The sequence below is a fragment of the Schistosoma mansoni genome, chromosome 3 (assembly GCF_000237925.1).
Source record: "Schistosoma mansoni strain Puerto Rico chromosome 3, complete genome".
NCBI classification, from domain to species: Eukaryota; Metazoa; Platyhelminthes; class Trematoda; order Strigeidida; family Schistosomatidae; genus Schistosoma; species Schistosoma mansoni.
This window is the reverse complement of record NC_031497.1, coordinates 25152544-25179971: the sequence shown is the minus strand read 5'-3', so window position 1 is coordinate 25179971 and position 27428 is coordinate 25152544. Positions and strand designations below refer to the sequence as shown.

General features: G+C 35.6%; 2 protein-coding genes across 3 annotated transcripts in view; one reads left to right on the top strand and one right to left on the bottom strand.

The window, feature by feature from the left end:
* Positions 1–6495, bottom strand: part of Smp_169700.1 (hypothetical protein) — a gene marked incomplete at its 5' end in the record, with an annotated part of 54998 nt that extends 48503 nt beyond the window's left edge. Inside the window, one exon of one of the 2 annotated variants that reach the window (XM_018799765.1) lies at positions 5505–6495. In XM_018799765.1, the coding sequence (XP_018651521.1) occupies positions 5505–6467 (963 nt within the window). The remainder of the gene's footprint in view (positions 1–5504) is intronic. The other variant, XM_018799763.1, reaches the window with a different exon arrangement.
* A 4612-nt stretch (positions 6496–11107) lies between these two features.
* The window catches only part of Smp_197640 (voltage-dependent calcium channel), a gene marked incomplete at both ends in the record, with an annotated part of 139292 nt that continues 122971 nt past the window's right edge, over positions 11108–27428 (top strand). Inside the window, one exon of the mRNA XM_018799762.1 lies at positions 11108–11235. Within this exon, the coding sequence (XP_018651519.1) occupies positions 11108–11235 (128 nt within the window). The remainder of the gene's footprint in view (positions 11236–27428) is intronic.

Below are 27428 nucleotides of genomic sequence, written 5' to 3'. Positions count from 1 at the left end.
TGTAACAATAAAATATAGCTCAACGGACTTCCTAAAAATGGCAGTAAAATCAAAGTTGGAACCATAACTAATCTCTAAATAAGTGTGATTGTCTTCATCATCAGTTGTAGATGTTGAGTAAAATGGGACGTAGTCGGTTGCAATGGCACAGCCCCATTCACTCGTTATCTATTAGATCTTGGGTCTTGAAATTGCCCTTTACTTTTTATTAGACAAATTAAGTACTTCTTCTCGACCCATATTGTCTGCTTAATTTTTTTAATTACCACTAGTACCGCAGCTGCTCCTACTACTCTGTTATTTATCTTGATATCTTCCTATCGCTCACCGGATGTAGCATGGTAACTTAAACCGATCAGTGTTTGTGTGTGTGTATTCTGAATGAATAATTAGCTGATTGACTGACTGAACGTGTAATTGAAGTTTGAAACGTGACCTACACTCTGAATAAACTACTTTTTATGAATGTTTCATATGACACATTGTTCAAACAACTATATTTTTCCAGTAATATGGCTGGAAACATACTAACCAAGATCTATGAAGTAAAAATTGAATAATAGATATCCAATATTAGCGTTGCACTCTGGTTGCATAGGCTGTTTTGATACCAAAAGTTCTTACAATTCTGCGTCTCAGACCATTATGACAAACAGTGGGAATGTTAGTCTATTAGGTCACGTAATAGCGTACACGGATAAATACCACTTAGTTCTGCTATGTCCACGACATGTATAGCATACAAACTCTCAATGAAATTTTTTGCAGTATTTTGGGATGGTGGAGATGATTTGTAGCCCAGGTGGATGATTTAAGTGCGATGTTTTCCTCTGAGCTGGATGGTTTGATTGTGGGGCTTTCATTGTTCTTCTGAACAACATCATCAGGACAAATGTCTACCAAAATATATGCAGCATTGAAAGGTAAGCATATTAGGTGAAATTATCACCTATTAGTATAATAACATGTTTACATGTAGTGAAAAGAATAACTATTGCTTGAATAAATGTCTAAATACTCCAGGTAGGTCAAAACTGGGGAAAGTAAACTCACTGACACATTGAACGCTAAAAATTCCGTAATAAGAAGTGTGTGAATAATCATCTAAAGTATGTAAATAGTAACCCGACCATTGCTGCTACTTTGACATGGTGGTCGGGCTTGACCATCGTGATGAACCAATCAGGCTGTACTGGCTGGAACACCCGTTTCTCAAGATCCTAGTATAACATACAGGTAGGTTGAAGAGTGGTAAGATTAAAAGCAGCAAACCCAAAGTTCAAGGGAGAAGTCGTACTGCTGTCTGCACAGAGGTGTGACAGCAGTAAGGTATTTTTACCAGACAACCAGCATAACCGTGATGCTGCCTTTACACAAAAGAAGGGTAGGATTAGAAAATGTCGACCCTAAAAGTTCACACCTCATCTTATCTCACGGATATCCGCCTCCCAAAGTAAAGTCTCAACAAGTGTGGAGCTAACAAAAAAATTACCCACATAAAGTTCGTGAGTGATCGGTTTTAAGCAGTTGTTCCTTGTGAACTGCGGTCACTCTGTCGAGTCGCTAATACCAACCTTAACACAATTTCCTTTTCAGGTACCTCTAGAACAACCCTTCCATCGTGTGGGCAACCTGTAAGTAATAACTGCCCTCATACCTCTGACAGTACTCATACTAATTTACCCTCCTCAATTCTTATTATTCTTCCTATCTTGACTATCAGCTCATTAATTCCTTCTAAGGTTGCATCATGACCAGCAGTTCCAGTTCGTCAAATACTGTCCCAAGCCTACCATAACCTCACTCCAAACTAAGCATTGTAGCCTTTACAGTACGTGCACTAGGCCAAAAGGCATCCTTGGCTAGGACTCCGAAATCTCGTAACATTGATGTATACTATGTCTCCGAGACACGCATTCAGGATCCTAGTGTAGTCACTCAATTTACCTCACACCATTAAAACAGGAAGCCGACGAGATACACCCTCCGTTTATCTGGTGACCAGATGGCTAGTTCTCGTGGACTGGAAGGTGTAGGCATAGCACTAAGTACGAGGGCAGAACAAACACTATTAGAATGGATCCCTGTTAACAGTCGCCTTTGTGCTGTTCAACCAAACAGTTCCGTAAGAATTGGGAAGGATAAGGACACACGTCATTTCCTTCTCGTCGTTTCTGCCTACGCTCCCACTGACTGCAGCCCGGATGAAGAGAGAGGTGAATTTTACAGAAAGCTTTCTGAACTTCTTCACAAAGCTAAACACTCAAACATAGTACTCGTAGCAAGTGACTTTATTGATCAAGTATGTAACTTAAACCAAAGAGAAAGACATTTAGGTAAGTATTTTAGCATTAGGGTTCAGCGGACAGATAATGGTGACCGTCTGCAGCGACTCTGTTCAGATAATCGTTTATTCTTGACGAGTAGTAATTTTAAGCCTAAACAAGACATCATCTAAAATGACGACCCTCTGCACCAAACCAACGATGGACTCAAAAAGACCATATTATCACCAGTCATCGTTGAAGAGGCCCGATAGAAGACTGTCACTCGTTCTGGAGTACATGTTTGGACTCTGCTCACTCTCCAATACGAGCGCGCGTTTGTTCGCACCACACTAAATTCAGAAAAGCCACGTGAAGAAGACCCATTAGAGTTGAACTGAGTGATGAGAAAGCCAAAAGTAGATATCAAGAACAACTGAGGTCACACTTAGTCAGATCTGAAAGCGAAGCTGACCCGGATGTTGCTTGGAAAGATTTATGAATAGCTGTGAAACAGCAGCGACATCTATTAGTGATTTGAACCAAAAGATCACGCAAAAACCAGTGGATTTCGGTTAAGTCTATTGCACTGATAGCCTACAGCTACTCTACCATATATTCATCATTCGTCAGATTTTAGAACACAGGCAAGCTTATCGATGTCCGACAATGACATTTTTTCTTGACTCAAAAGTAGCTTTTGACTCTGTAGACCAAGAGGTTCGGCGACAGTGTATGTCATTGAGAGGTGTACCTCAGAAGTACATAAATGTTGTGAAGGTTCTTTACTCGAACACTTCTAGTCGAGTGAGAGTTTATGGCGAACTGTGATGTGATTTTGCAACCTCAAGTGGTGTCTAGTGAGGCTTTCCACCATCTCCATTTTTGTTTATTATCACCATAGACGACCTACTACTGGAAATAACGTTCTCGTTGCCTGAATTTTTGGTAATAGATTTTCTACCAGTAGGTCCACTTATTGACTTAGGATATGCAGATGACACAGTCCTGTTTGGTGAAGATATTGATAAAATGCAGATTGTTTTGGTAGCACTGAGCAACAATGCCAGGATGTTTGGAATGCGTCTAATCAGCCCTATTGGGTTAGTGTTTGACAAAATCTCTGCATTAATTCAAGAGGTTAGTTTGATAGCAAATCAGTTGATGAGGTTGTGATTCTACATCGACTGAGATGGTCATGTCACCTATTAAGCATGCCCAACCATCGATTATCAGGTTGCGCAATGGTGACTGATGTTGAAGACGGTTGTAACAAAGTTAAGGGGTGACCATAGCAAAACGTGGCATCAATACATAAAGTAACTAATTTATCGTGTAGGCATGTTGACAGATGAAGACTACTTGGTTGAGGTCTGCATGACTATTGTAACCAAGAGTTGGAGACTTGATAACACGGCTCCCAATTGATATCAACGGCGTCGTTGTACACACTCTTTGTCCTTCCTTAAACTGTGAGGTTAAATTACTTTATACCTTTCTTTCTACAAACAAATTCTTCCTTCTTGTATTACATTTTTACATGCAATTTTTATTTACATATATTTCTAACATTGAAATAACTGCTCCTATGAATTTGGTGTTCATCTTGTTATGCTAATGAGGTATGGCAGCTTTGACCGATGTATATGTGTGACTGGTCCTACGCTGTAGCTGGCTGAATGGCTGACTGATATAAATAGTAAGGAAACAAAACTGAATATGCGCAGAAGAATAACCTAACAAATAAATGGTGTAACTAATTACCAAAACGGAAACTGAAAAGACTAATTATCTGACTTCATAATGTCTAATTATTTAAAATTTACAAACAGTCTAGTGAGAAGAAGTTATAATACTAGTGACAAAAAATGTTCCCAACAATAGTAATGTAACAAATCAAAATCGTCCTTCATCAAAGTTAGTCCTACTTGTTTCATGCCTAACTGATTGAACTTTACCGGTCACTGCCTCTGAACTGAACTCCAAAAATTAACCCCCCCCCTAAATCGGTCACCAGTAGCGACTTAATGATATTTTATGAGACAAGGTACTTTTGATAAAGTTGACGACCTCAGTATTATAGTTCAATTTAGCGGGAAAAATCGTATTTTTATAAATTATTAAAATAAAATTTCAACTGGGTAATGCACTGATCTGCAAGCGAGAACTAATGAGTACGTGTAAAATGCGCAAAAGCTTCATAATTCGAGTGAGAAAAACTCAGCATATGTTAATTAGTTATCAATCATCTTTAGTCGTCAAATCATTCGAAATGTTCACCTAAATTTATCCAGTCGGCTACTTACGTATATAGATTAAATGAGAGGCAGTATAGCACAAAGTAATCAGTATTTCGCTTCTAATTTTCTAAAATCCTTCCTGCCATAAAACGGGAAAACTTTACGCAACATGGATCCTGAAACGAGTGAGCACAATTTTAACTGAACATGCCAGAGAAGGCAGTAAAACCAGGAAAACGAAAAAGGTGAAAATCACAAGATCAACGTGGTTTACTCACCAAAAATTGGTATATTTCAAAATAAATATCCGAGTAGACTGACTAATAGTCAGTGGATTAGTACCTCTATAAATAATTTGATTCATTCTATTTTTGAGTCGAAATTCATGGATTTTATTTCTGTCTGTTGAGTATTGGTTTGAGTAATTGGTTTGCTTGATTCCATTTAATCCTACTGACTTTCCCGAAAATGCTGGTTTTTATCTGTCTCTCACCTTGTAGAACGTTTATCTTCAATCATACAATAGCCAACGTAATTTACTAATCAAGCACCCATTGACCGTATCTAACAAAAAAGTCAACACGTTTCTTAACTAGTAAGTCTAGACTCCTTTATATGACTTCGTTCAGCCATCAGTGAGTTTTAAAATGATTTTATGTCTTGCTCTGGGTACTCTGAGTTGTTAAAACCTAATCGCATTCCAGGCACAGCTGTACATCGTGTATGGTTTCATCAATCCGCGTCTGAATATACCGTTTCTCACGTAGTGAATTTATTAGGTCAGATGGTGGTTTCATAGGCATTCACTGACAAATCTTTACATACTACACAGCGTTGTTTCTTAGGGTTCATTCCCTTCCATAAATCATGCACCAATACTTACAAAAAATGAATTTTAGGAATAAAGAGTCATTATAAAGTAGTTTTTAAGGTTAAAGGCGGCTAGGTAAGAACAAGAACTCGGTTTACTATCATGATGGATACCAGAGACAAAACTCACATCAGGTATTTTTCGTTCATCTGTGACCTTTTTGATTGACTTTGTTTCACTATTTTGATCAATGCTTTCTAATTCTTCTGATTTCATGAGTGCCTTGAATGCTTTAACTCTAGATGCAACATCATGAGAGCAAAAATCATCTCTCATCAATGGATCCGGAGCATTTACTTCTATTTTCATGGATTCCACACGATTGTTTGCTTGTCGAAGTGTTTTTTCAATTGTTCGGGAAGTTTCACGACGTGACACAATGTTTTTTGTGTTTGGATTTGGCTTTTGGACTTTCAAATTGTTCTTTAATTCACATAAGGGTGAATCGATATTTAAACTTGTTGGGCATTTTAAGGTACAACAATTTAATTTGGAGGAAGTGGTATCTAAAGGAGCATTATTTAGCACAAGAGCTTTCTTATGTTCAAAAAAATGACTTTGGTTAATTCCATTATTATCATGTACTTTTGACAGATGCTTTGCGAATGAACTGTGGTCGAATTCTCTTCGATCATCAAAGTCTGATGACATATGTTCATAAGATTCAGGACTACTAATATAGACAGGAGAACTGTGACGGGCTGCAACTTTCCCACGCAATGGTTTTTGTCTTCTGTATCTACATGATCGGTGGAAACCTCTGTGGTCTGTATGAATAACTGGTTCAGATTTACGTTGAATAGAATCAACATGGATGCGGTTAAGAGGTTTTGTATTCGATGTGACTGATCGCTGCTTTTCAGTCTGAGAACTTTTAACGACTGGAGTTGTTCCATTATTTTCAGTGACTAAATAAGCTAGATTATACTTATATTCATCATCAATAGTCAACTTTGAAAATTTAGTTACAAAAAGATGTTCCAAAGGAGCAACGTCTGTACTAGATCCTTTCACAACGTCATGATTGGGAAAAGTGGATTTTGCGGGCATTTTATAATGAGGTTCATTGCCATTAACTTTACTGAAGTGCATAACGCGTCATTTCATTACACAATACAAATATTTTCAACTTTGCACCGAAAATGAAGGCTATTAAGAATTCAATATGTGTTTGTTATAAACTAACAGATATCAGATTGTTTCTTTAAAATTGTTTTAGTGGCAGAAAATTCCTATGATTACCACTAGACGCTATTTATTTTACAGCATACAGTTGTGGCTTCTCTACTAAAATAATACTTCCAAAAATATTTAAGATACGTGATTCGTTTTCAGGGTAACAGAATGCTGGATGACCTGTGTTAATCATCGTAAGAGAAGTCTCTTGCTAGATTTAACGATCTGTTAGGGTAAAAAGTTTGGTTCATTGGTTATATGATAGGAAAGTCAGTGGTCAAGAGACAAGTAACTGGTTCTGAGTTTGTAAGATTTTGGAGTGTCTTCAGAAATTCTGTTCCTGTTAGTTAGGGTGAACAATAATTTTTTAGACGCACTCTTGTGACGCAGTAATTTAAAACTGTGATTAGGCCACCCTCAAACTTTCTGTCTTACTAGGGTAATAGACTTAGTTTGACCTCCTTTCTTGTTGTGTATGAGCATTCAGATTTAAGAGTTCGAGTTAATAACGATTTTTAACTGCCCAAAAACTGTTAAACACGATCAGGTTACTTGTATTCACCGTTGGAATTTCATTTGTATGAATATTGTATATATAATTTGGGAAAACGACATTTGAAATAACACAAAATTTTAAACAAATTCAATGTTTTCTCCAGAGAACGTATCTGCAATTTACCAAATATCAAATGTAAGTGCTTTAGAATTGTAAATACGCATACATTTATTCTCAGTCTTATTGTACACTTATCATATTATTCAAATATTGCTGAATCACATAATCCTACTTACTAAGTCCAACATCTGCACGTGTTTTTATCTGATAGTGAAACGATGTACGTTTTACTCATCATTTTAGTATTGATCCTTACCCCAAAAAATGTCCAGACAAGTTTGCAAAACGAAACGTTTTAATTAATAAAAGATCAGCCCCTGGGGGCATTTCGGATACAATCTTCACACAATCTCATTTATATACTGGGCATCGAACTATTTGTTCAAATATTGAGGGATATGCGCATGAATTGCATGCATAGTTATCATTATTTTGGTGTCGTAGTGGCTGAAACCCATGGGCGTTCTACTTTTAATAGACATCACAGTATTTAGCAATTTTCAGGTGTAGGATGAAAATCAACCTTAGATTGTTTTGTGTCACAGCAAGAGGTAGCTCACCCCTATTCACCACATACGTCTGCTTTTGTTGAGTAGTACGTATAGATATGCAGTTTGAGGGATACGTCGGAAGATTTCAAGTGAAGGGTCATCCTGTCCATCTCAACACGTCTTTCTGAAGTTTCGGAAAATCCACTTTGTTTCTCATTGGTCTCGATATCCTAATATTGTCAACAGCGAGCTAGAACTGTTATTTTCGAACAAAAGAATATCATTAATACCAAAAATATCCCTTGAGATCAACCACCGAATCTCATCAACTAGATAACGTAGGATCAATTTGTAATCTTCTTTTGTTCAGCTATAAAGTCATTCATCCATAGAGTCGATTTCCCACTGATTTTAAAATTGCTCAGGCTATATACAAGTCAAGCACTTCAGACTTTTCAGAAGTCTTCCTAAGAATTAATTGAAACTACATTTGTGATACCTCGATATATCCAACCATACGGGATTTCTCATGTTAGTAATATATAGTAGGGACATGATGGTACTCTGAATACGTTGGGATAGGAAAGCAGTGCTAACTCTACATCTTCTAACAAAAATATAGAAGGGCAAATAAAGAGAAGACTTTTGGGACGAAAGACGTATGCATCTATTTGCTGAGGCAGAATAACCCAAACCTCTTAAACTGGCTAGTTACACTAAGGAATATATCTTACGGTATGTTTCAACATGGTAAAAATCGGCTGTTAGGTCTTGACTATTCGAGATCCATCTGAACCAATACGGTTAGTGTCAGACGTTCTACTACTCAACAGACAAACTAATCAAAGAACTAACAGTGTTTGGCGGATCTGATTGGGTCTAGAAAGTCTTGAAGACTGAATGTGTTGAAATACTAATCAACAAGGATATGAAGCAACGAATGTTCACAGCATCTGATTAACATAGGCGACGTTAAAAATGAAGAATAATAAGTATAGAGTGCAATAAAAAAGATCATAATGATAGGTTGCGTTATTCGAAGTCTTGCTCACCAGTGTAGACCATCAACGTTGATGATCTATGTCGAATGGTTGGGGGCCTGCCAGAGTTAGACGGGAATGGTGACGAAACAACTAACGCTGAAGTCGTCGGCTTTTCAAACTGACTACAAGTTGATCAGCAGCTTCGCACAACGAAATCATGACTTGTTTTCAGTTATACTTTTGTACTTACAGTTAGTCTTTTAAATATAGATATAACTTGAAATCGACACTTACGAATAGTTGCCAACGATATTTACTGACTTTCTACTCTGAACCGATGACAGTACAAACATTGTCATCGATTGATAATACACTTATCGTACTATCACTGTGACATCGCCACTCTTGCGGCAAACTTAACGTTTCTCATCTGAGGAACTCAATCACTTGTCAAAGCTATCTATTTCAATGCGACTTGATAGAACTTTAAAATGTCATGTTTTTTTCTATTATTTCTATGGTTGATCGCTTAACATTCAACCAACGTCCTTGTTACGTGTTATTACTTGTTGTTTCCCGATCAGTTTCTGCCGCCTCCTTTCCATTTGTCTTACAACTCGGCAATACCCGGAGGATTCGCAGTAATCGTCTGGCAACCTCTGGCGCGCGACTACTCCCAATATGTTTGGTACCGATTCAAACGGCCATTGAATCTTGTGAGGAGTATTGTGGGGCTGGTTATAGTAATCTTAGGGAAAAGTATCAGGGGATTTTCGGAATCGCGTTAAACAACCGAGCATGAAAATATCATACAAAAAGGTAAGTTGACGATCATAAAGAAACGAAACGCCAGCTTCTCAATCTGCATAGGAAATAAAATAGTGGGACAAGTGTATCGGAAAGAACACGTTAAAAATCCCTTTGGAACCTTTTATTGGGTAGTATTGTCATTTACATGTTTCTTCTCCCTGTCTTTTATTTTTGACAGTATTCAAATCTCTCTTGAACACACTTTATAATCTTCATTCTTTGTCTTTGTCATTTGTCCTTTTTTGAAGACTTGTCTTTTATTGCTTAATTCTATTGTTGCATATTGCTTGACCATTGACAATAAGTCGTGTTTGACGTAATTCATTGTATGATTGTTAATTTTTAACTGTCTGCTTGAAAACGTTGCTGTAATCCTCGCAGGCAGATATCTGACCCCATCTTGTTTAGGATATTTTTTGTTGATTCTCTGGTATCGATCCCTTATTCTGTAATTATTCTTTTTGTTGATGGGTGTGACCCCAAATTTAAAAAATAAACTTATGTAAATATGATAATACCAATTACGATAGATTGTTTGTCACACTGATAAATGAATCATAAAAAATAGAAACAATCGCACATTAAACTCCATTGAATTAACAAGCTCGGAGTACAAAAGTTAATAAATCCCAAATATAAATAGTCCTTTCGTATCGGTGCTAACCTTGAAGATGCCACAAGTATTTGGAGATTGACAACACCTAAAGTAGTAACACCTTCTGTGATCGAAATGTGCCCACCCAATGACATCAGAAGTCAGAAGAGGAGAGGTTCGAGTATATATTCGATAGGCTATCAGTATATTGAGAAGTGACTGATCTGAACCGGCTAGCTGTTGCAGGAGTTGAGCATGGCTTTCCTACTCGTGATCTGGTGCGAATGCGTGACCGAGCACCTTCAGCTAGGTGAGTCCATTCAAACTAATGTGGTCATCACCCAATGTCGAAAACTCACAGAGCTATTGATTTTGGGGATTTATTTACCTCTACAACCTTTTCAGTCGGAAACGCATCTGCACTAGAACACCATTTAGTATGCCCTGCAACGCATCTGTCACAGCAGCTAGCCAGTTCAGATTACACACTTCTTGACATACCGACTATGATTCAAATACTTCTTGAGAATTCCTCATTCTTGACTTATGGTCCGATTGCATTTGGAATCCTGGATCACGATCTTATTACTGACAATAGCGTTTTCATGCCCTGGATATCCGTGACATCTCTGTGCTTTTGAGTATTGCGCCAAAATATGAAACGTAAAGGTACAAAACACAAACACTCAAACAGTTTTCGGGTCCCAGTAGTTTCTACATGCTTCTATGTGTGTCTCTTCATCAGAAGCAACAATCGACTTTACAAACCGGTTTGCTTAAGAGTAGCATCTTGAAGCTATCTGGTGGAAACTACTATTTTTATATTTTTAAAATTTTCATCTAGAATATAGTGAAAAATGACTTTTATTTAAAGCCCAGTATAGACTAAGTCTGGATTCCTTACTTAACTACTACTCTCTATATTGAACTATGAATTCACATTGTCCTTGAGTCCCGCAACTATTTTTTTTATTACGCTGTTACTGCGTACTCAGACAACAAAATAAATTTTCTTATATCACACAACAATCAAAGACATCCATCCGTCATAAGACGGCAGTATGTTTCTTTCAGAAAGGAAGGCTAGTCATTCTCGTGATACTCAAGGAAATATTGTTGGTATAGACTTTTCGGGTGATGATGGTTCGGATTCTACATCCAAGGAATGGGTTTATACAAGATGGGCCAAGTAATATATGTCTTTTTATCATAAGTCAATTTTTTTGTCATCTTATACAACTATCTTTTTACTGAATTTCAGTTCTCCATGAACCAGAATTTAGCCTAAGCTATCAGGTACTTATTTAGTATGTTGTCACTGACCTTAGTGGCCCAAAATCTCAGACATTATGTCGAGATACAGAATAATCATCGGAGACAACAAACAGTCGTGGAACGGGTAGCGCGTTGGCAACTTATCTTACTGTGAATCTGGATGAAATCAGAATGAACCTACGAAAAAGAACTAGTTCCTCCAAAGTTACTTGCACACCTAACTAAAGAATGGCTAATAGCATAAAATCTAAGTTCATTGTGTACTTTCTAACACCTCCAAGTATCAGTTAATAGGTAGATTTTAATATAGACGAAGTTAAAGTGTCGTGAATCTATTTAACTTACTATCTAGAGAGTGAGGCGCTCCATACGTATAGTATATTAATATATGCCACTCTGATTTAACAAAGACCCCCAGTCAGTTTTTTAAGTCAGGAATGGAAAAGCTAGCACCAACGTTGACCCTTTACAAAGTTAGTGGTTTTAGAGTGTTGATCACATGTATTTCCTTCTCACTATTTATTAAGATCATGATGACTTTACGGAAAACAAAGAAGTAGTAAAGCATTTGTTAAACGTACAAACGAAAGTACCATCAACCAGATCACAATCAAAAACGTTATCCACACAGCACATGAATCATAAATATGATGGTATCTTAAATTTTTAAAAGGGTAATTTATACTTCAAAAATATAAACTCAGTCTGGATAAAACATTGCTATTTATAAAACAAACGGCATTTCGTCGTTCAGTAAGGCGCTAATCGACGCTCACTACGCTATTTTATTGTACTGGAGTTGTCAGCTCTTACTAAGTGGACACTTTTGCGGATCGTTCATCCTGTTGTGCTAATTTAACATTTTCAACGATGAAATTATGGAAACGTAATGTCCATTACTTAGTTAATTCGTGTCCATGCACCTATATACCAAAGTATTTCTGATTATACATAGCAAAAACATTAGGAATAGTACATTTGCCCGTAGTTTTGTCGAAATAACGAAGCGATTTTAGCTAGATTACTATCAATGACTGAAATCAGCAGACGTTCGCCTCGTCCTAGAATGAGACTCCCCAGACGCGAGCATCCATTCACCTCCTGTTCTCGATAGGTACTGGCTTCGGGAGAACATTTCAAGAGGTTTTGAGATCAGTCGTTCCAAGTGAAGTTCATCCGTATAGGATGTATGGAGTGGCACCCACCAAAAGCAAAAATAATGGTCGAACACTATCTTGGAATGATTGACTTTAGACTCTCACACCATTGCTCGCCATTTCGGTAATCTAGAGGTTAAGCTATTGATAGCAAGATCAAAGGTTTTTAGTTCTAATCCGAATTGGAAGGGCATAGGTTCTCATTGCTAAGGAGTCCGATACTATGATGAAACACCCGTAGAGCAGTTACGGGTTTTCAGTAGTTGTAAAACTTTGATCATTTAGTGATCTCAGTGAAATTTAACAATTTTCATATCCTCCCTCTGAAAATTACCTGTAGTTTGTTGGAGGTTAAAGTTATGAGGAAAGCCATAGTGCATTTTTGAAGCTGATAGTTACTTTCGTCTATTGGTAGCTGTTATGTTCTACAGTGTTACTTACAAGAAATTTCATAGGTCCAGATAGGGAGATCAGTAAGAGAAACTCATAAACAATTTTGCTTATATACAGAATTACTGTCAGATATTTAATAGTCCCCGTTTATCTTCTTATAAAAGTTTTTATTTTATTCTGTAACACTTCGCGGTCCATTTAACACCTTAAAAGCGTTCAGACTCACGAAAACATATATTACTGACCATGACTTCAGACAGATTCCTCAAATATGACTTGTAGCGAACCGTTTCATTATAAAACAATTGGGGGGGATGATAGATTTACTTTTATGAAGTTTACGTCGCGGTTAAATTATTTTATGCCTTATATATTCTCCAAAAAACAGTAACTTTTATTCAATTTAGGAACAATACCTCTGCTGTCTGGAAAGCGGAAATAGAAAACAGTTTGTTGCATAAAATAAACCTGATTGCTATAAAAAACTTTGCCGAAGTTTAATAAGTATTTATTGATTCCATATAACGTAAATGATTAACAAAACATTTCACTAACAATTATATTTATGTATTACCCGTAGGACCGATAACCAGGGACAACAGAATAGGTAAAATCAAGTTTGGATACACAAATAGTGTTTATTGTGCCATAACAAATATTCAGGTCCGGAACTCTAGGCTAGGTAGGGCATTAAATTTTAAAGAGATCGTAACTACTTAGGTGATGAACGCACCCGAAGAAAAACCCACAACACACCTGTTTCATAGCTTAAGGATTATGAGTCACGTATCCAAAAGTCCAAGGCACAAGAAATGAATACTAACTAAGTTCCGATTAGGAAACATTCGTTGAATAATTATCTTTGGTGTCATTTTATTTCGAAATTGTCAATTAAACGTATCTAAATAAACTAAGTATTTATTCTTACATTCTTGTCTGTCTTTCGGTGTACTTGAGTTAAGTAAAGCAATGAACTGATCAACCATTTATTACAAGATCTGTTATAATCTTTATATTTTGTAAACAGATGTAGAAAAAATGTTTACAGTTTAAAGACCTCAGGTTTCTCAAAGGTTATAAAAAATCATAGTATTGTAACAAGACCTAGATAGATTTGTAAGTCTTCTGAGGAACAAATAACAAAAGGGTTTCTGTTCAGTATCCCTCCTGAATATCAAAAAGATAGTTTTACTGGTGGATAATAAAATATCTAGAAAACTACGGAGAAAGCCTCTTACTTTAGTTGCTTATTTACTCCTTTCACCCCTCTTGAAGGAACATAGACCGCCAACCAGCATTATCCATCCAACTCTGCCCTGGACAATCTTTTCCAATCCTTTCCATTTGCTATTCATCCTTTTCATTCCTGCTTCCAAGTCTCGACACATCATGCTCCATGGTCTTCCTCTTTTCTCTTTCCCTTCATCATTCTCAGTTAGCGCCTGCTTCATAATTCAATTTGATGAGTTATACAATTTGTTACCTATCCACTTCTAATATCTCTTCCTAATTTCCTCTGGTTAGTTCTTTTTCATAATAGGTCGTTACTGATGGTATCCAGTCCAGGAACATTCAGTATCTTGTGTAGACAGTTGTTTAGAAATATTTGCACCTTTTCGATGGTGATTGTGGCAGTTCTCCAAGTTTCAGCTCCATACAGTAGAGCTGTCTCGAAGTCCGTATTGATGAATCTGACTTTGATATTGGTTGACAGTTGTTTTTAGTTCCATATGCTCTTCAACTTTGGGAATGCTATCCTTTCTTTACCAATCCTTGCCTTTAAGTCTGCATCAGATCCTCTTAGTCCATCGATGATGCTGCTGACCAGTGTGGTTGGGTTGGTGTTCTCTGTGTTGTATTTGAGGATGTTGCTTTTTCCCCTGCGTGTGTTGAGGCCTACTGATGCAGATACTGTTTCTACACTAGTTGTCTTCATTTGTGTTTGTTGGGTTGTATGGTTTAGAAGGGCAAGAGGTCATCTACGAAGTCTAAGTCGTTTAATTGCATGCAAGTCGTCCATTGTATTCCATGTTTCCACAGATATGTGGAAGTCTTCATCATCCAGTCAACTAACAGAAGAAGGAGGAAGGGAGAGAGTAAGCAGCCTTGCCTGACATCCGTCTTCACTTCGAAAGCATCTGTAAGCTGCCTTCCATGCACTACTTTGCAGCGTATTCCATCCTATGACTTCTATACGATGCTGACAATCTTCTTGGTCACACCATAGTGTCAATGAAGGTACTTTAGCTTTACTGGATAATTGTTCTAGTATTATTTGGATTAATTATAGGTTTGAAAGTACCCATTAAACTTCTTTTTCTCATAATATTTATTGAACGTCTTATGTAAATAAGTGTATTTTGTCTACAATTTTCATGCCTCATAGTAATAATGAATTAGAATAAAATATTTATTTAGTTTATTTATCACTAAATTGCTGCAAGGGTGATGAAATCAAATCTCAGTCTAGTCTACATCGTTTCACCTTTTTAAAGTGACTATTTTACTCGGGATTTTTATTTTATTGCTCGAATAAAAGCTATATTCATTACTATAACTTTAACTGGTTGAAATGTTCATTGTAACCTCTAAGTAACTATGCAGCTCAGGTTTCTATGTTAGCCAAAGTAGAGTAGTGGTGATCAAGTCAAGACATTCCCAATTTTTGGTTAAAATTAACGGTTAGAATGGAGAAATTTCTTTTCAATTAATCTTTTGTCATGACTCTTTCTCTCCCTCCCCCTCTCTTTCTATAGTAATACTCATCAAGTAGTTGCGTTGCGTATTAATTACATAACGACACAACGATTATAAAATAATATTGAATGATTGAAAGATACAAGATTACAATTATTAAGGTAATTATTCGGAAACTTAACCAATGACTGCATAGCATAACAAATGAAAAAAACTAACAAAATAATTTGACGAAAGGTTAGTAGTTATGTAACAACCAAGAGACGGACGTCGGGAATATGTTGAAATACAAAAGTGCAAGAAATTGAGAACGTTCTAGAATATTTCTAAAGAAAAGGTTTGATCAAAGTTCAGATAAAACTCATATACCGATAACCAAAGTAGTGAGAGTGGTTGTACAAACTTCTTTTAGATGCGAAAGTTAGGTTTGTGAACATGAATTCTAACAGCTTTGGCAATATGTAACAAACTTGTAAACCATGTTGTAAAGTTGATGGAATATAGTGAACAGGTTTAAAAGTTTTATCCAAGTCATGAAAGGTATAGTTTCCATGAACTGAGCAAGAATATAGCTTTAGATCACTATCACCTGTCCTTTGCTCAGTCAAGATGGATGATGTTCTGTTGTGCGATAGGTAATTGAAATCGTAAATACACTTTGTTTATTATAATAGAAATAGGAATTTTCACTATATCTATCATTCATGATATGTCTGAATATTAAACTAAAGAGTGTTAAAAAAATCTCAGTTGATAGATACATGACATACTAGTACAATTAGTATAAGCTATGAGAGAGGTAAAGTACGAATGGAGGTGCATAAAATATACCCAATTTGTAAATCCATCATTTGCATGGTTTCATTAAAATTAAAGTTTTCTTGTTATTGTATCACACTTTTCTCTTTGCTGATCATAAAAGAATTATCTTAGTATTAGGTGGTTAGATACAATTTGCTAAAAGATTTGGGACCTAGTTTACATCTATAAGGTATATTTATGATTTTGAGGGAATGTGAACATGCTTTACCTGCAGTCAAAGTCAAAACGCTACCATTAATCTTTTTAAATTGCATGTGACTTTTAGGGCTCCTGACAATTCCCTTAATCTTTTATACTTTGATTAAGACTAAGAAGCTGACCATCATTATGTCGGTTACTAGTACCTAATTAATGCGTAATTTCTTTCCGTCTGTACAATCGAAACTTAGATCATTTTAAATTGGTAGAAATGTAATTCATAGTATAACTACCATTATTTACTTTTCTTTTCAGAGTGTAGCTAGTACTTGAATTCAAAACATTCGTTTTATTCCATTTGCAACTTGTAAAATAGATGTATCATTATTGTGGTGTTAATGTTGACACTAAAACTCGAGTTCATTACATTTAAACAACCGCAATCTAGAAATTTAATAATCTTGCAACTGCGATCAATTTTTAAGCATCCATTCATGGAGCTTATATACTGACATAGAATGGTCAGATTTATTCCTGAACTCCACCGACAAGAATAGATATAAACCCTTGAAAATTATATTTTAACTGTTTTAACCCTTTAAATTTCTATTTTTGTTTTGTTTTATTTAACATTGATAGCATTGTAGCTGTGCATTACTGTTACTGTATTATACAAAATCCTTAAACTCTCTTCTGGACTTCTTTGTATACATAGTGTTGAACAGTTAAAATAACTGTTCAATCCTCTTTAGTGTTCAATGTTTCATTGCTTAAAACTATATATAAGAACTTTCGTCTAAATAAGAGCGAAAAGTTTCACAGTATTTTGGCACCCAGTTGATGTAAGACATTAAATAGGAATAATATATTTGTAAAATCTCGGCGAATAAATTTGAAGTAAATCCAACGTTTCGCTTGGCATTCTGGTCCTAGCTTATTTCCTTGAAAATTTAGTGATAAAATATTATTTTTATAAAATAATAAACTAATCAACCATGAATCACAAAAAAATTGGTGATAGGTACAAATAGGACGAAACGGCCGTCATGCAGTGCTTCCAGGTTTTCCATGGTAGTTTAGCTTCAACTGACTCATGATCTCAACTCTATAAAAATTACTAAAATCTCCACAAAACCCCCCTCTGATATGTTCAAATAATTAGATTAAATGAATAGAAAAAACAGTAAAAGTTTTCAGTAGGGGCTTTTGTGGAGATTTAGTGTTTGCATAGTTGAAAACATGAGTCAATTGAAGCTAAACCACCAAGGAAAACCTGGAAACATTGCTTGACGGCCGTTTCGTCCTATTTTAGGACTCCACAGCAGTGCGTATCCACGACCTCGTTTCGCGAGATTCGAGCCCAGGATCTACCAGTCTGGCGCCATAGCATCACTGAAGTCCCGGCGAGACTCTAATTTATGGCCGAGCCAATCAGAAGCGTATGAGGGATTCCAAGGTCACGGCACGTAGTTCAGCACCTAATGCTCATGTACGATCGGTTCACAGAGAATTTTAGAGAAGACTTGACAATTAAGCAGCTACAGCAAATGAAACTACTAAGAAGTTCCTGTATTTGTGATTGCGGGTTTTAAATGAGTTGTAGACCTTGTGCAGACTACCTTGATGTTGTCCTTCGATGTAATATATGTTGAAGGAAGACGTCTGCTAGAATAGGAACCTTTATTGCACGATCCAGATCCAGACTAAGGCTTATTATAATAATTGCCTCAAACTGTATAATAAAAGCACCAGTGAAATTGGCTGCAATAATCGCAGATGTTACTGAAGCTTCAGCTGTTCAGTTGTATGAATATTGTAGGGACATATCCATAATAAAAATGATAAACTTATACAACCGGAGTACACAAACAATAATGAAGCTATGTGGTCGAGGCTGAGAGGGTTTTTATAACCTTGTCACGGCCCTAGAGATCAACTATTAAGGAGCCATATGAATGAGTTCCTCTACCTTATGCATTACGATTTTGGGACCTTTGAACCTTTTTCTATCATTGACAAGTTTTTGGACCATATAAAAGAAGTGTATCCACTTTAATTATTTGGTTTTGTATAATATATTTTTACTTTATGCTGACTGTTTACTGATTGGCTAATATTTCTCAAGGTCACTTAAGATTCGTTCAAAGGTCGTCCATAAATTATAGTCTCACCGAAACCCATTCTGATTATAATCATATGCTCACTAGTGACTGACTTCAAGAGATATTTCCTGGAGTTCTAGTGAGAAGCAGTGACCAGTAGAGTTCAAACCACGTCTGTTGTGAGTTATCAACTCGCTGAAGACAATTGTTAAACGGTTGCTCAACTTAGTGGATTGGTTGAAGTTAGACTTTAACACCGTTGAATGCCGGTCAGCTCAGTGGTCTATCGGCTAAGTGCTCTGGCGTGAGACAGATAGGTCTTGTGTTCAAATCTCGCGTGGCGGGATCGTGGATGCGCTCTGCTGAGGAGTCCTACAATAGGACGAAACGGCCGTCCAGTGCTTCCAGGTTTTTCCCTGGTGGTCTAGCTTCAATTTACTCATGCTTTCAACTATGCAAATAAAATTTTTTCATTATATGTTTATATTTATTAAATTAATGAAAGTATTGAAAGTAAGGATATGAACAATCTAAGTAAATACGTCATCCAAAAACATTGAATTTGTTTTTATTTATGCAACTGAATAGGAATTGTTTTTCTTTTAAAGAAAATCAAATAGTATCAACCTTCAGTTAAAATTATAATGATAATATTTTTAAAAAGATTTCAAATCTGATTTGTAAGCATATTTTATGTAATTACTTGTAATAGACTGATGAATATGAAACTAGAAGGAGTTTTGTGGAGATTTTAGTAATTTTATAATTGAAATTCATGAGTCGATTGAAGTTAGATCATCATGGAATACCTGGAAGCACTGTATAGTCGTTTCGTCCTGTTGTAGGACTCCTCAGCAGATAGCATCCACGATCCCACCTCGCGAGATTTGAACCCAGGACCTATCAGTGTAGCGCACGAGCGCTTAATCTCTAGACCACTAAACCGGCCGGCATTCAACGGTGTTAATATCTAAGTTCAACCAATCCACTAAATTGAGCAACCATCCACCATCGTCTTCAGGAAGTTACTATCTCACGATAGACCCGGTTGAAGAGTCTCACAACAGGACGAAACAGTCGTTTAGTGCTTCCAGGTTTTGCATGGTTGTCTAGCTTTAAGTGATCCATGAATCCAGCTATAGAATATGGAACTATTATTAAATGTAATCGCTGAATTCATTAGTCGATCCAAGCTAGAAATTGGTTCTCTTTATGAATTTAAATAAAGCCATAACCAAATGGGATGCAGAATAATATGAATTCATTATATATCGTGGTTTCTTATCAGCTGCTTACAATATTAACTTTCAATATACATATGGTTGTAAGCAGCTGATGAGAAACCATGAAATATAATGAATTCATATTATTCTGCATCCAAAGTCGTTATGGCTATATTTGAAAACCTAGAAGCACTAGACAGTTTTCAATGATAGTCTAGCTTAGATCGACTCATGAATTCAACGGTTAAAATACTATTATCTTCACAAATCCTCATTCTCAAATATTACTTTTTTTGGTTAAAAAAGATGTCAGCAAAGCGAAATTTATCGAAATATTGCATATCTGGTGTTGATACTTTTGTATTGTAACAAACTGTACAATACTGTATAAAACTATTCTTATTATCACCATGTACAACGAAATATTTACAATATATATAAATATAATTTTCCATCAACCTTGAATGACGTTCAACTATGATATAGAGGAAATGAGCCGAACTCTACTTACATAATGCAATGTCTCCAAATAACTATTTCCGTTTGGTCAGTATGATAAACATTCAGTTGTGTTTATGAACCGTTTATGAAGAAATGTATATTACAGTAAACATCTTAAAATAATCTTAGCTGTTTAAGTTTAAATATACAAGATCAAGGAAATAAATCTCATTACTATTGCAGTGAATGAGATCACTAGTTGGATACAATAGAATGTATTTGAACACAAATTACAGACTATCTCAGTAAATTCTGTTAACCATACAGCAAACAGTGAATTTGCAAAATAACAATCAATTATCTCAATCTTCACTGTTCCTTCTGCAAATATCAATCTGTCTTCTCTAATTTCATTGTTTATGCATTTTCCTACCAATTGCGCTTCATTCCAGTTTTTTCTTTATCAATCTTCTGCCAAAATATATTCTATGTCTGACCATCACCATATACTACTTATGAGAATATAAGTAGACCACACCACACTATCACACCAACGAAATTCACAAGTGATTCTAAGGTTATTTAATGTGGCCTAACAACATTATTAAGTAGGATGAATATGTTATAACCTCAAGTTAAAAGGATGATATATTAATATTTAATCTAAATAAAAAAAGAAAACTTTAAAAGAAGACTCTTACTGTAATGTAATGAAATCGAATGATTTATTGTGTTTTTTAAGTATTCATAATTAATAGTAAAGTTGGGATGAAAATACTAGACTAGTCATCAAGATCCTAGAATAACACATCGTAACACAAAGGTAGTACACATCAAAGACTTATACTGTATAGGGAGATCTCAATAACTGAGGTGAAAAGTACGTGTCTGATTATTACATGTAATCAATTGCCAGGAATTATCCTGTAAATTGACTGAATTAATAGCTTTTAAATAATGGAAAGAGCATATAGCCAAAATATAAACAATCATCATATTGTTGGAATGATCAGAACTAACTTATTTTAAATATTATATTACGTCGGGTGATTTGGCGCTCCTGTTTATTGGTTTGAAAAATTATTCTTGTAATATCAGTTGATCACATTCAATCAAGCCATGGTGAATTCGGAGTACGTAGAAAATAAGTTCAGAAATTCTATAACTCTTTGATTGTTTATTTATTATTATTATTTATTTGAACACATAAATATTGGCACAAAAGGGCACCAAATGTATATGCGCCACACAAATGTTATTTGATTTGTGTGAGGGCTATGATACTGCCCAGGTGCCCAAACCGAAGCAGGTGGTTTTCGTAGGGGGCCACACACGGAGCCTTTCACCTAAAGGTCTGATCCACAAGTCAGTGGAGAGTCGTGAGGAGATGCAGTCCCATGGTAGCCGTTGACCAACGAATGATTCATACTCCATTTGTTCCCTCAGGATACTGAAGACTATGTGCACCATTGGTTTGGAATCAGGGTTTTCCAACTCCCCTGGGTGAACTTTCCATGTCCACCAACCCGGTTAAAGCGCTGGACATTCGCTTTTCGTCCTCTCAATTTTGTAAACAACACCCGTGGTGCGAGAAGGCAGTGAGTAGGACTTCCCTGACAGAGGCTATATACGCATGCCCATATAAGAGCATTTGGAGAGGAAGAGCAGACTCTCCCTACTCTCAGCCGTACCAGGGCAGTTTAAACTTTGTATTCTCTTAAACCGTATTCCATTAATGGAAATCATAGTCATAAAAATCCAGTGCTAATTCACTTGCCATCGAGCTTATTCATTTTAAAATTAATTCATTATTATTTAAGAGAGGAGCAGAACAGATAATGTGTATCGAACGGTTAAATTTATTTAACTAACATCTTTAAAAATAAAAGATCCCATCAAAAATTGTGAATTCATAGCAACTGTGCATTCCAAATCAGGGAGTAAAATATTCAACTTATTTCATAAAGGTAAATTCTTGTGACGTGAGTAATAAACAAATTAATCGTTATTAGTTTAGACATGTATAAAGATTACAAGTTTCTACCTAAAATTGTCTACCTGTTTTTTTTAATGATTATGTAATCAATATCAGTTTATGATTTTAAGAGAAAATAATTTTTAAATTATTCTACCCTCTAAAAATTCAAATGGTATCCTTGAAATCAATGTTGCTGTATTCAACTCCTAAAAATTTTTTAATACTCAAATACCAAGGTATAAATGTAAATTATTTTTATAGTTGAAATCATTAGTCAATTGAAGCTAGATCATTATGGAAAACCTGAAAGCACTGGACATCCGTTTCGTCTTATTGTGGGACTCCTCAGCAGTGCGTATCCACGATCCCGCCTTGTGAGATTCGAATCCAGAACCTACCAGTCTTCTGAAATCTCCACAAAACCCCTTCTGAAAATGTTATACTGTATATATAATAAACCATCTAAAGTAACTAGAGTTTTATGTTAGGCTGATTCCTATAGTGAGTAGTGATGAGAACAGTCGAAATTGGATTAAATACTGAATCATGTCAGAATTGTAGTCAACGTTATTTCTAGTCGATCGATCTTATTCAGAGTTAAAAATAAGTACAGAGCTGTAATTGTAAATCCAATTACATTAGAATAAGACTATAAGTTTATAAATTACATATATATTTTGATATATAATTTTTTTCTGGTTAACATCTTTTAGCGAGTTGTTTTTCTACGGAATAAGGTCGCTGACCCTATGTCCAACCCTCCTCCTTTACTCGGGTTGGGGACCGGCAGTACCCCCCTCCCTGATGGAGCTACAAGGTGGAGTTATATTTAGATATCATCAATCTATAATCATATTTCATTACAATGACAATGATAAAAAGAGTTAAATATTAAAAATAAAATAAAAATCAAGAATTTCCTAAATATTTGGATAGATAGTCTGAAATTTTTTATTGATTATTTTATTCTCATCAATTTAATCATCCAATCAGAATAAAGTTAAGTAGATGTATGAATGAAAAACACATACACAAGAAAAAACGGTTTCTATTTTTCTCTTTCCACTTTTATCTCTTTATCTCCCTCTCTCTTATTTAGGATAAGTAGATTTGCTTGGTTATATAGAAAATAATAATAAAGAAAAAATTAGTAAATGAGATATTTTCAGAATGGAGATTTATGGAGATTGTAATAATTTTGATAGTTCAATTCATGAGTCAATGTAAACTAGGACACCATTGAAAACTCAAAAGCACTGGACAGCTGTTTTGTATTAGTATGGGACTATTCAACAGTAGGCATCTATGATCTAACATAGGAGACTCTAACCAAGGACATTCAGTCTCGCGCACGAACGTTAAGCCTCTAGAACACTGAGGATGCATTCAGTGGTGTTATCGCCTAATTCCAATCGATCCATGCTCTTACACATTCTTTCATCCATTGTCTGAGGTGAATAACTGTCTCCACCCGACACGGATTGAACTCCATTGGTCATGGCTTTTCACTAGAACATTAAGGAATCCATCTTGAAGTTTGTCACTAGTGTGCGCAAGATTATTATCAGAATGGGGATTTGTGGAGATGATAGTAATTTAAATGGTTGAATTCATGAGTCAGTTGTGGGTGAACACCGCTAAGGAGTCCCATACTAGGACGAAATGGTCGTTCGGTGTTTCCAGATTTTCAATGGTGGTCTAGCTTAGATCAACTCAGGAATTCAACCATTAAAATGAAATATTTATTCAGCCAGCATAAATACAATGAAATAAATCAATATAGTAAATGATATAACGAGAAAATGTATTTCTCCTAGTCGACAATAGCTTAACATTAGACGTTTATGAACTTTTTATCAAAACTGCTAAAGTAGAATATGGTTGAATAATAATATTAGTCGGAAAGAACAAAAGATTAATGTCAAATACCGTAATTTGTTTTAAATGTTAAATAGTTTTCTTAAATCTTCATTTCTGAGAACAAGAGAGACAAATGTACAATTCAAACTGTTCAGTGTGTTGTTCTGTAGTACACCTGGCATACACAACTACAATAACCAGTAAAAATTAATAATCACAATTGATTGATCACTGGGTGATGATCATTGTCATGCGTGTCAAGTCCTTCTTAGTGCTGATCGAATGCTATCGATCAAGTTGCAATGTGGCCACTAGTCTAGGTGGCTCGACACCCAGGTCCAGGGTTTCCTGTTGACCACCTCCAACCACCATCTTATCTAAAAATTAATAAACATACAGTAATTTCTGGTAGTCATATCAGTCCAGGGTTGACATTGAGCTAAAACCATAAGAAAGTCAACAAAAAAGTATTTTAATTGACTGGGAATTTTTAGTTCATAAGAGGGTATCGATTGAAAAATTTTGATTTAGGAAATTGCTGTCGAAATTGATAGATATCTTTTTAAAGGATAGAATATCTCATGGCTTGAGTAGGTCGAAGATATTGTTTTTCTTCATGGAATTAATTAAAAAGGACTGAATTCTCTAAAGGCTTAACCGGCTTTCAGGTGAGTAAGTAAGTGTTACTTATTAATGTTAATCAGCATGATACATGAGATCAAGTTCAATATCTTGTCAAATAAATTTTATTCCCCTCAATGATCATGAAAATTGTGACATTTCATTCACGCTAACAAACACGTAGGCAGAATATGAAGTGGAACAAATTGAGTTTTTTGGGGGTTTATTAATAAACTTAAGGGGAATGTCCTCGATATTGTACATGTAAGCTCACCCACGTTAGTGCTCTTAATTTCTTTAAGATATGATATAGACGTTGAAGCTTATATAGTGTCTGGTTCTCCTATAGGGCGGGATTGAGTTGTACTGCTTGGGTTAAGCCTGGGCAGTGTTTGGCTCTCTTGTTAAACGGGATGGAGCTGTACTGTTTGGGTTGCTGCGTGAAAGTCTGGATGGTGTCTGGTTCTCCTGAAAACCAGTGCAAGATTACCCTGGCCCATAAGGGTATATTATATATGAATAATTAGATACAGTAATCCTATATGTATGTGAAATATGGCATTCAGTTCGATACAAATGAAATTTTTTATGCAAACGTCTACCTGAATATTAATAGTTAATGGCATGTAAACTACACACGATGGTCTTAATAATTGAGCTAATATATACTAAGGTAATGATTGAGTTACAAAAATCGATATCACTAACTTTGGGAAGTGAGTATCTTCATACATATAGTTAGGTACTCGTCACCTACTTACACTTTGTAATATTCAAATAAGTTAAAATTATAAAGTGGTTCGAAAAATCTACATAAATGATTCTAGTTAAAATTGTTCTGAATACACGTCGACATCCCATAACAAAGATGGAAATAAAATTTACTTAGTATTGGTTGTTTGGATCATCCCATTGATGTTTTCAGGACTGCAACTGGTCAGTCTCTAATTGGCATATGTGCATACTTTGCGTATTGCCTCGATATAGCCTAAATTCACAAGCATGGTAAGCAAGGATGGATAGTGGCTAGCAGTGGAATCCAGGACGCGCGTTTCGTCCTAAAAACATCAGTGGTAAGATCCAAACAAACAATACTAAGTAAATTTCAACGTCACCCCATTACACAAGCAAGTGGCTATCAGGACTCAGTGGCCGAGTGGATAACGCGATGGCGTTTGAAGCGAAAGTTACTGGATTCGACTCCCAGAGTGAACATCAACTCTGAGATGCAGGTACATCCAACTGACGAGCTCCAGATAGGACGAAACGTGAGTCCTGGATTCCACTGCTAACCACTATCCATCCTTGCTTACCATGCTTGTTAAAGATAGAAATAGATTTGAGAAACTTAATAAAAATATTACAGTTATCATATCTAGAAAATCACTGTCAGCATTAGTTATCAAGAGTGGTCATTGAACTAAGAGAAGTCAATAACAGTCTTAATAACCCATAAAACAGTGACCATTGGATTTCGCTTGTGCAAATCCTAAGTAAGTACTACCAAGAATGAATGTACGAAATAGTTGGTTTTTATTCAAATTGTTCTGTATATCGGTTACTATGTTATATTTAAAGATTTTTTTCGGTAAAAGACAACCAACCGCAGTAACATCACCGCTGTTTAATTTTCCCTCCTAAATTTTCTATGTTTATGGTTTAGGATTATGTCCCGATATATATATACCGCATATTACTGATTAGAAATTTTACTGAAATTATTAGGATCCAAGGAAATTCTAAGAAAAACCTACATTCATTTATCAATTTTTTAAAATGAATATGCATCTTAGCTAATTAATCATATCCAAAGGATTGAAATTGGATCAATCTTCTTGATCAACTTTACTTCAAATTTAATTAAACCTACTCGTTTTATTTTTTTCCTCGAAACATCTGCAAGAATCATTAAGTGAAAGCAATGTTGACATCACTCTTTTACATTTTAGTCTTTCATAATAAGTAGTATGTTTTGTTATTTTTCTATTCATATCCTTGTCTATTTTAATAAATTAATTTTTCAGTTGTTGCACGTTTTTAACAAATCAAGTTGTAGAGATTATAGTACTTTTACTTTCGAGATCCCGAGCTGATCTAAGCTAAACCATCATTGAAAACCTGGAATCAGTGAATGACCGTTTCGTCCTAGTATGGGACTCCTCAGGGGTACGCAGTACATGATAAGAAGAGAATAGTGTCTTCGGAAAACTAGAGTTCAAGACCGTAATCTAAAAAGGCTCAGTCAACGTTTCTTTGATATACATATTTCTGGCTTTCCTACATGTATTGTAAAGGTTCCAGTAATACTAAGAAAATGAAAGTACATTGTCATTTACAAGTTTCTGTTCACCATGTAGATAACTTCGAACTCTAAGTCCGTTTTGATCCAATGATCCTTGTTCATAAGATGCTTGATCTTCTTGTCAATAATAGATTTTCACCCTTTTCTTTCAATTATGCCAAAAGATATTCTTGAATCTTCTTAAAAAGAAATTCATCCACAGTCTGTAGAATAGATAAAAAAAAGAATAAGTTAAATTATATTTTCATAGTTGGATTCATGAATCAATTGAAGCTAGACCACCATGGAGAACCTGGAAGCACTGGACGGCCGTTTCGTCCCATTATGGGACTCCTCAATAGTGCGCATCCACGATCCTGTACTCGCGAGATTC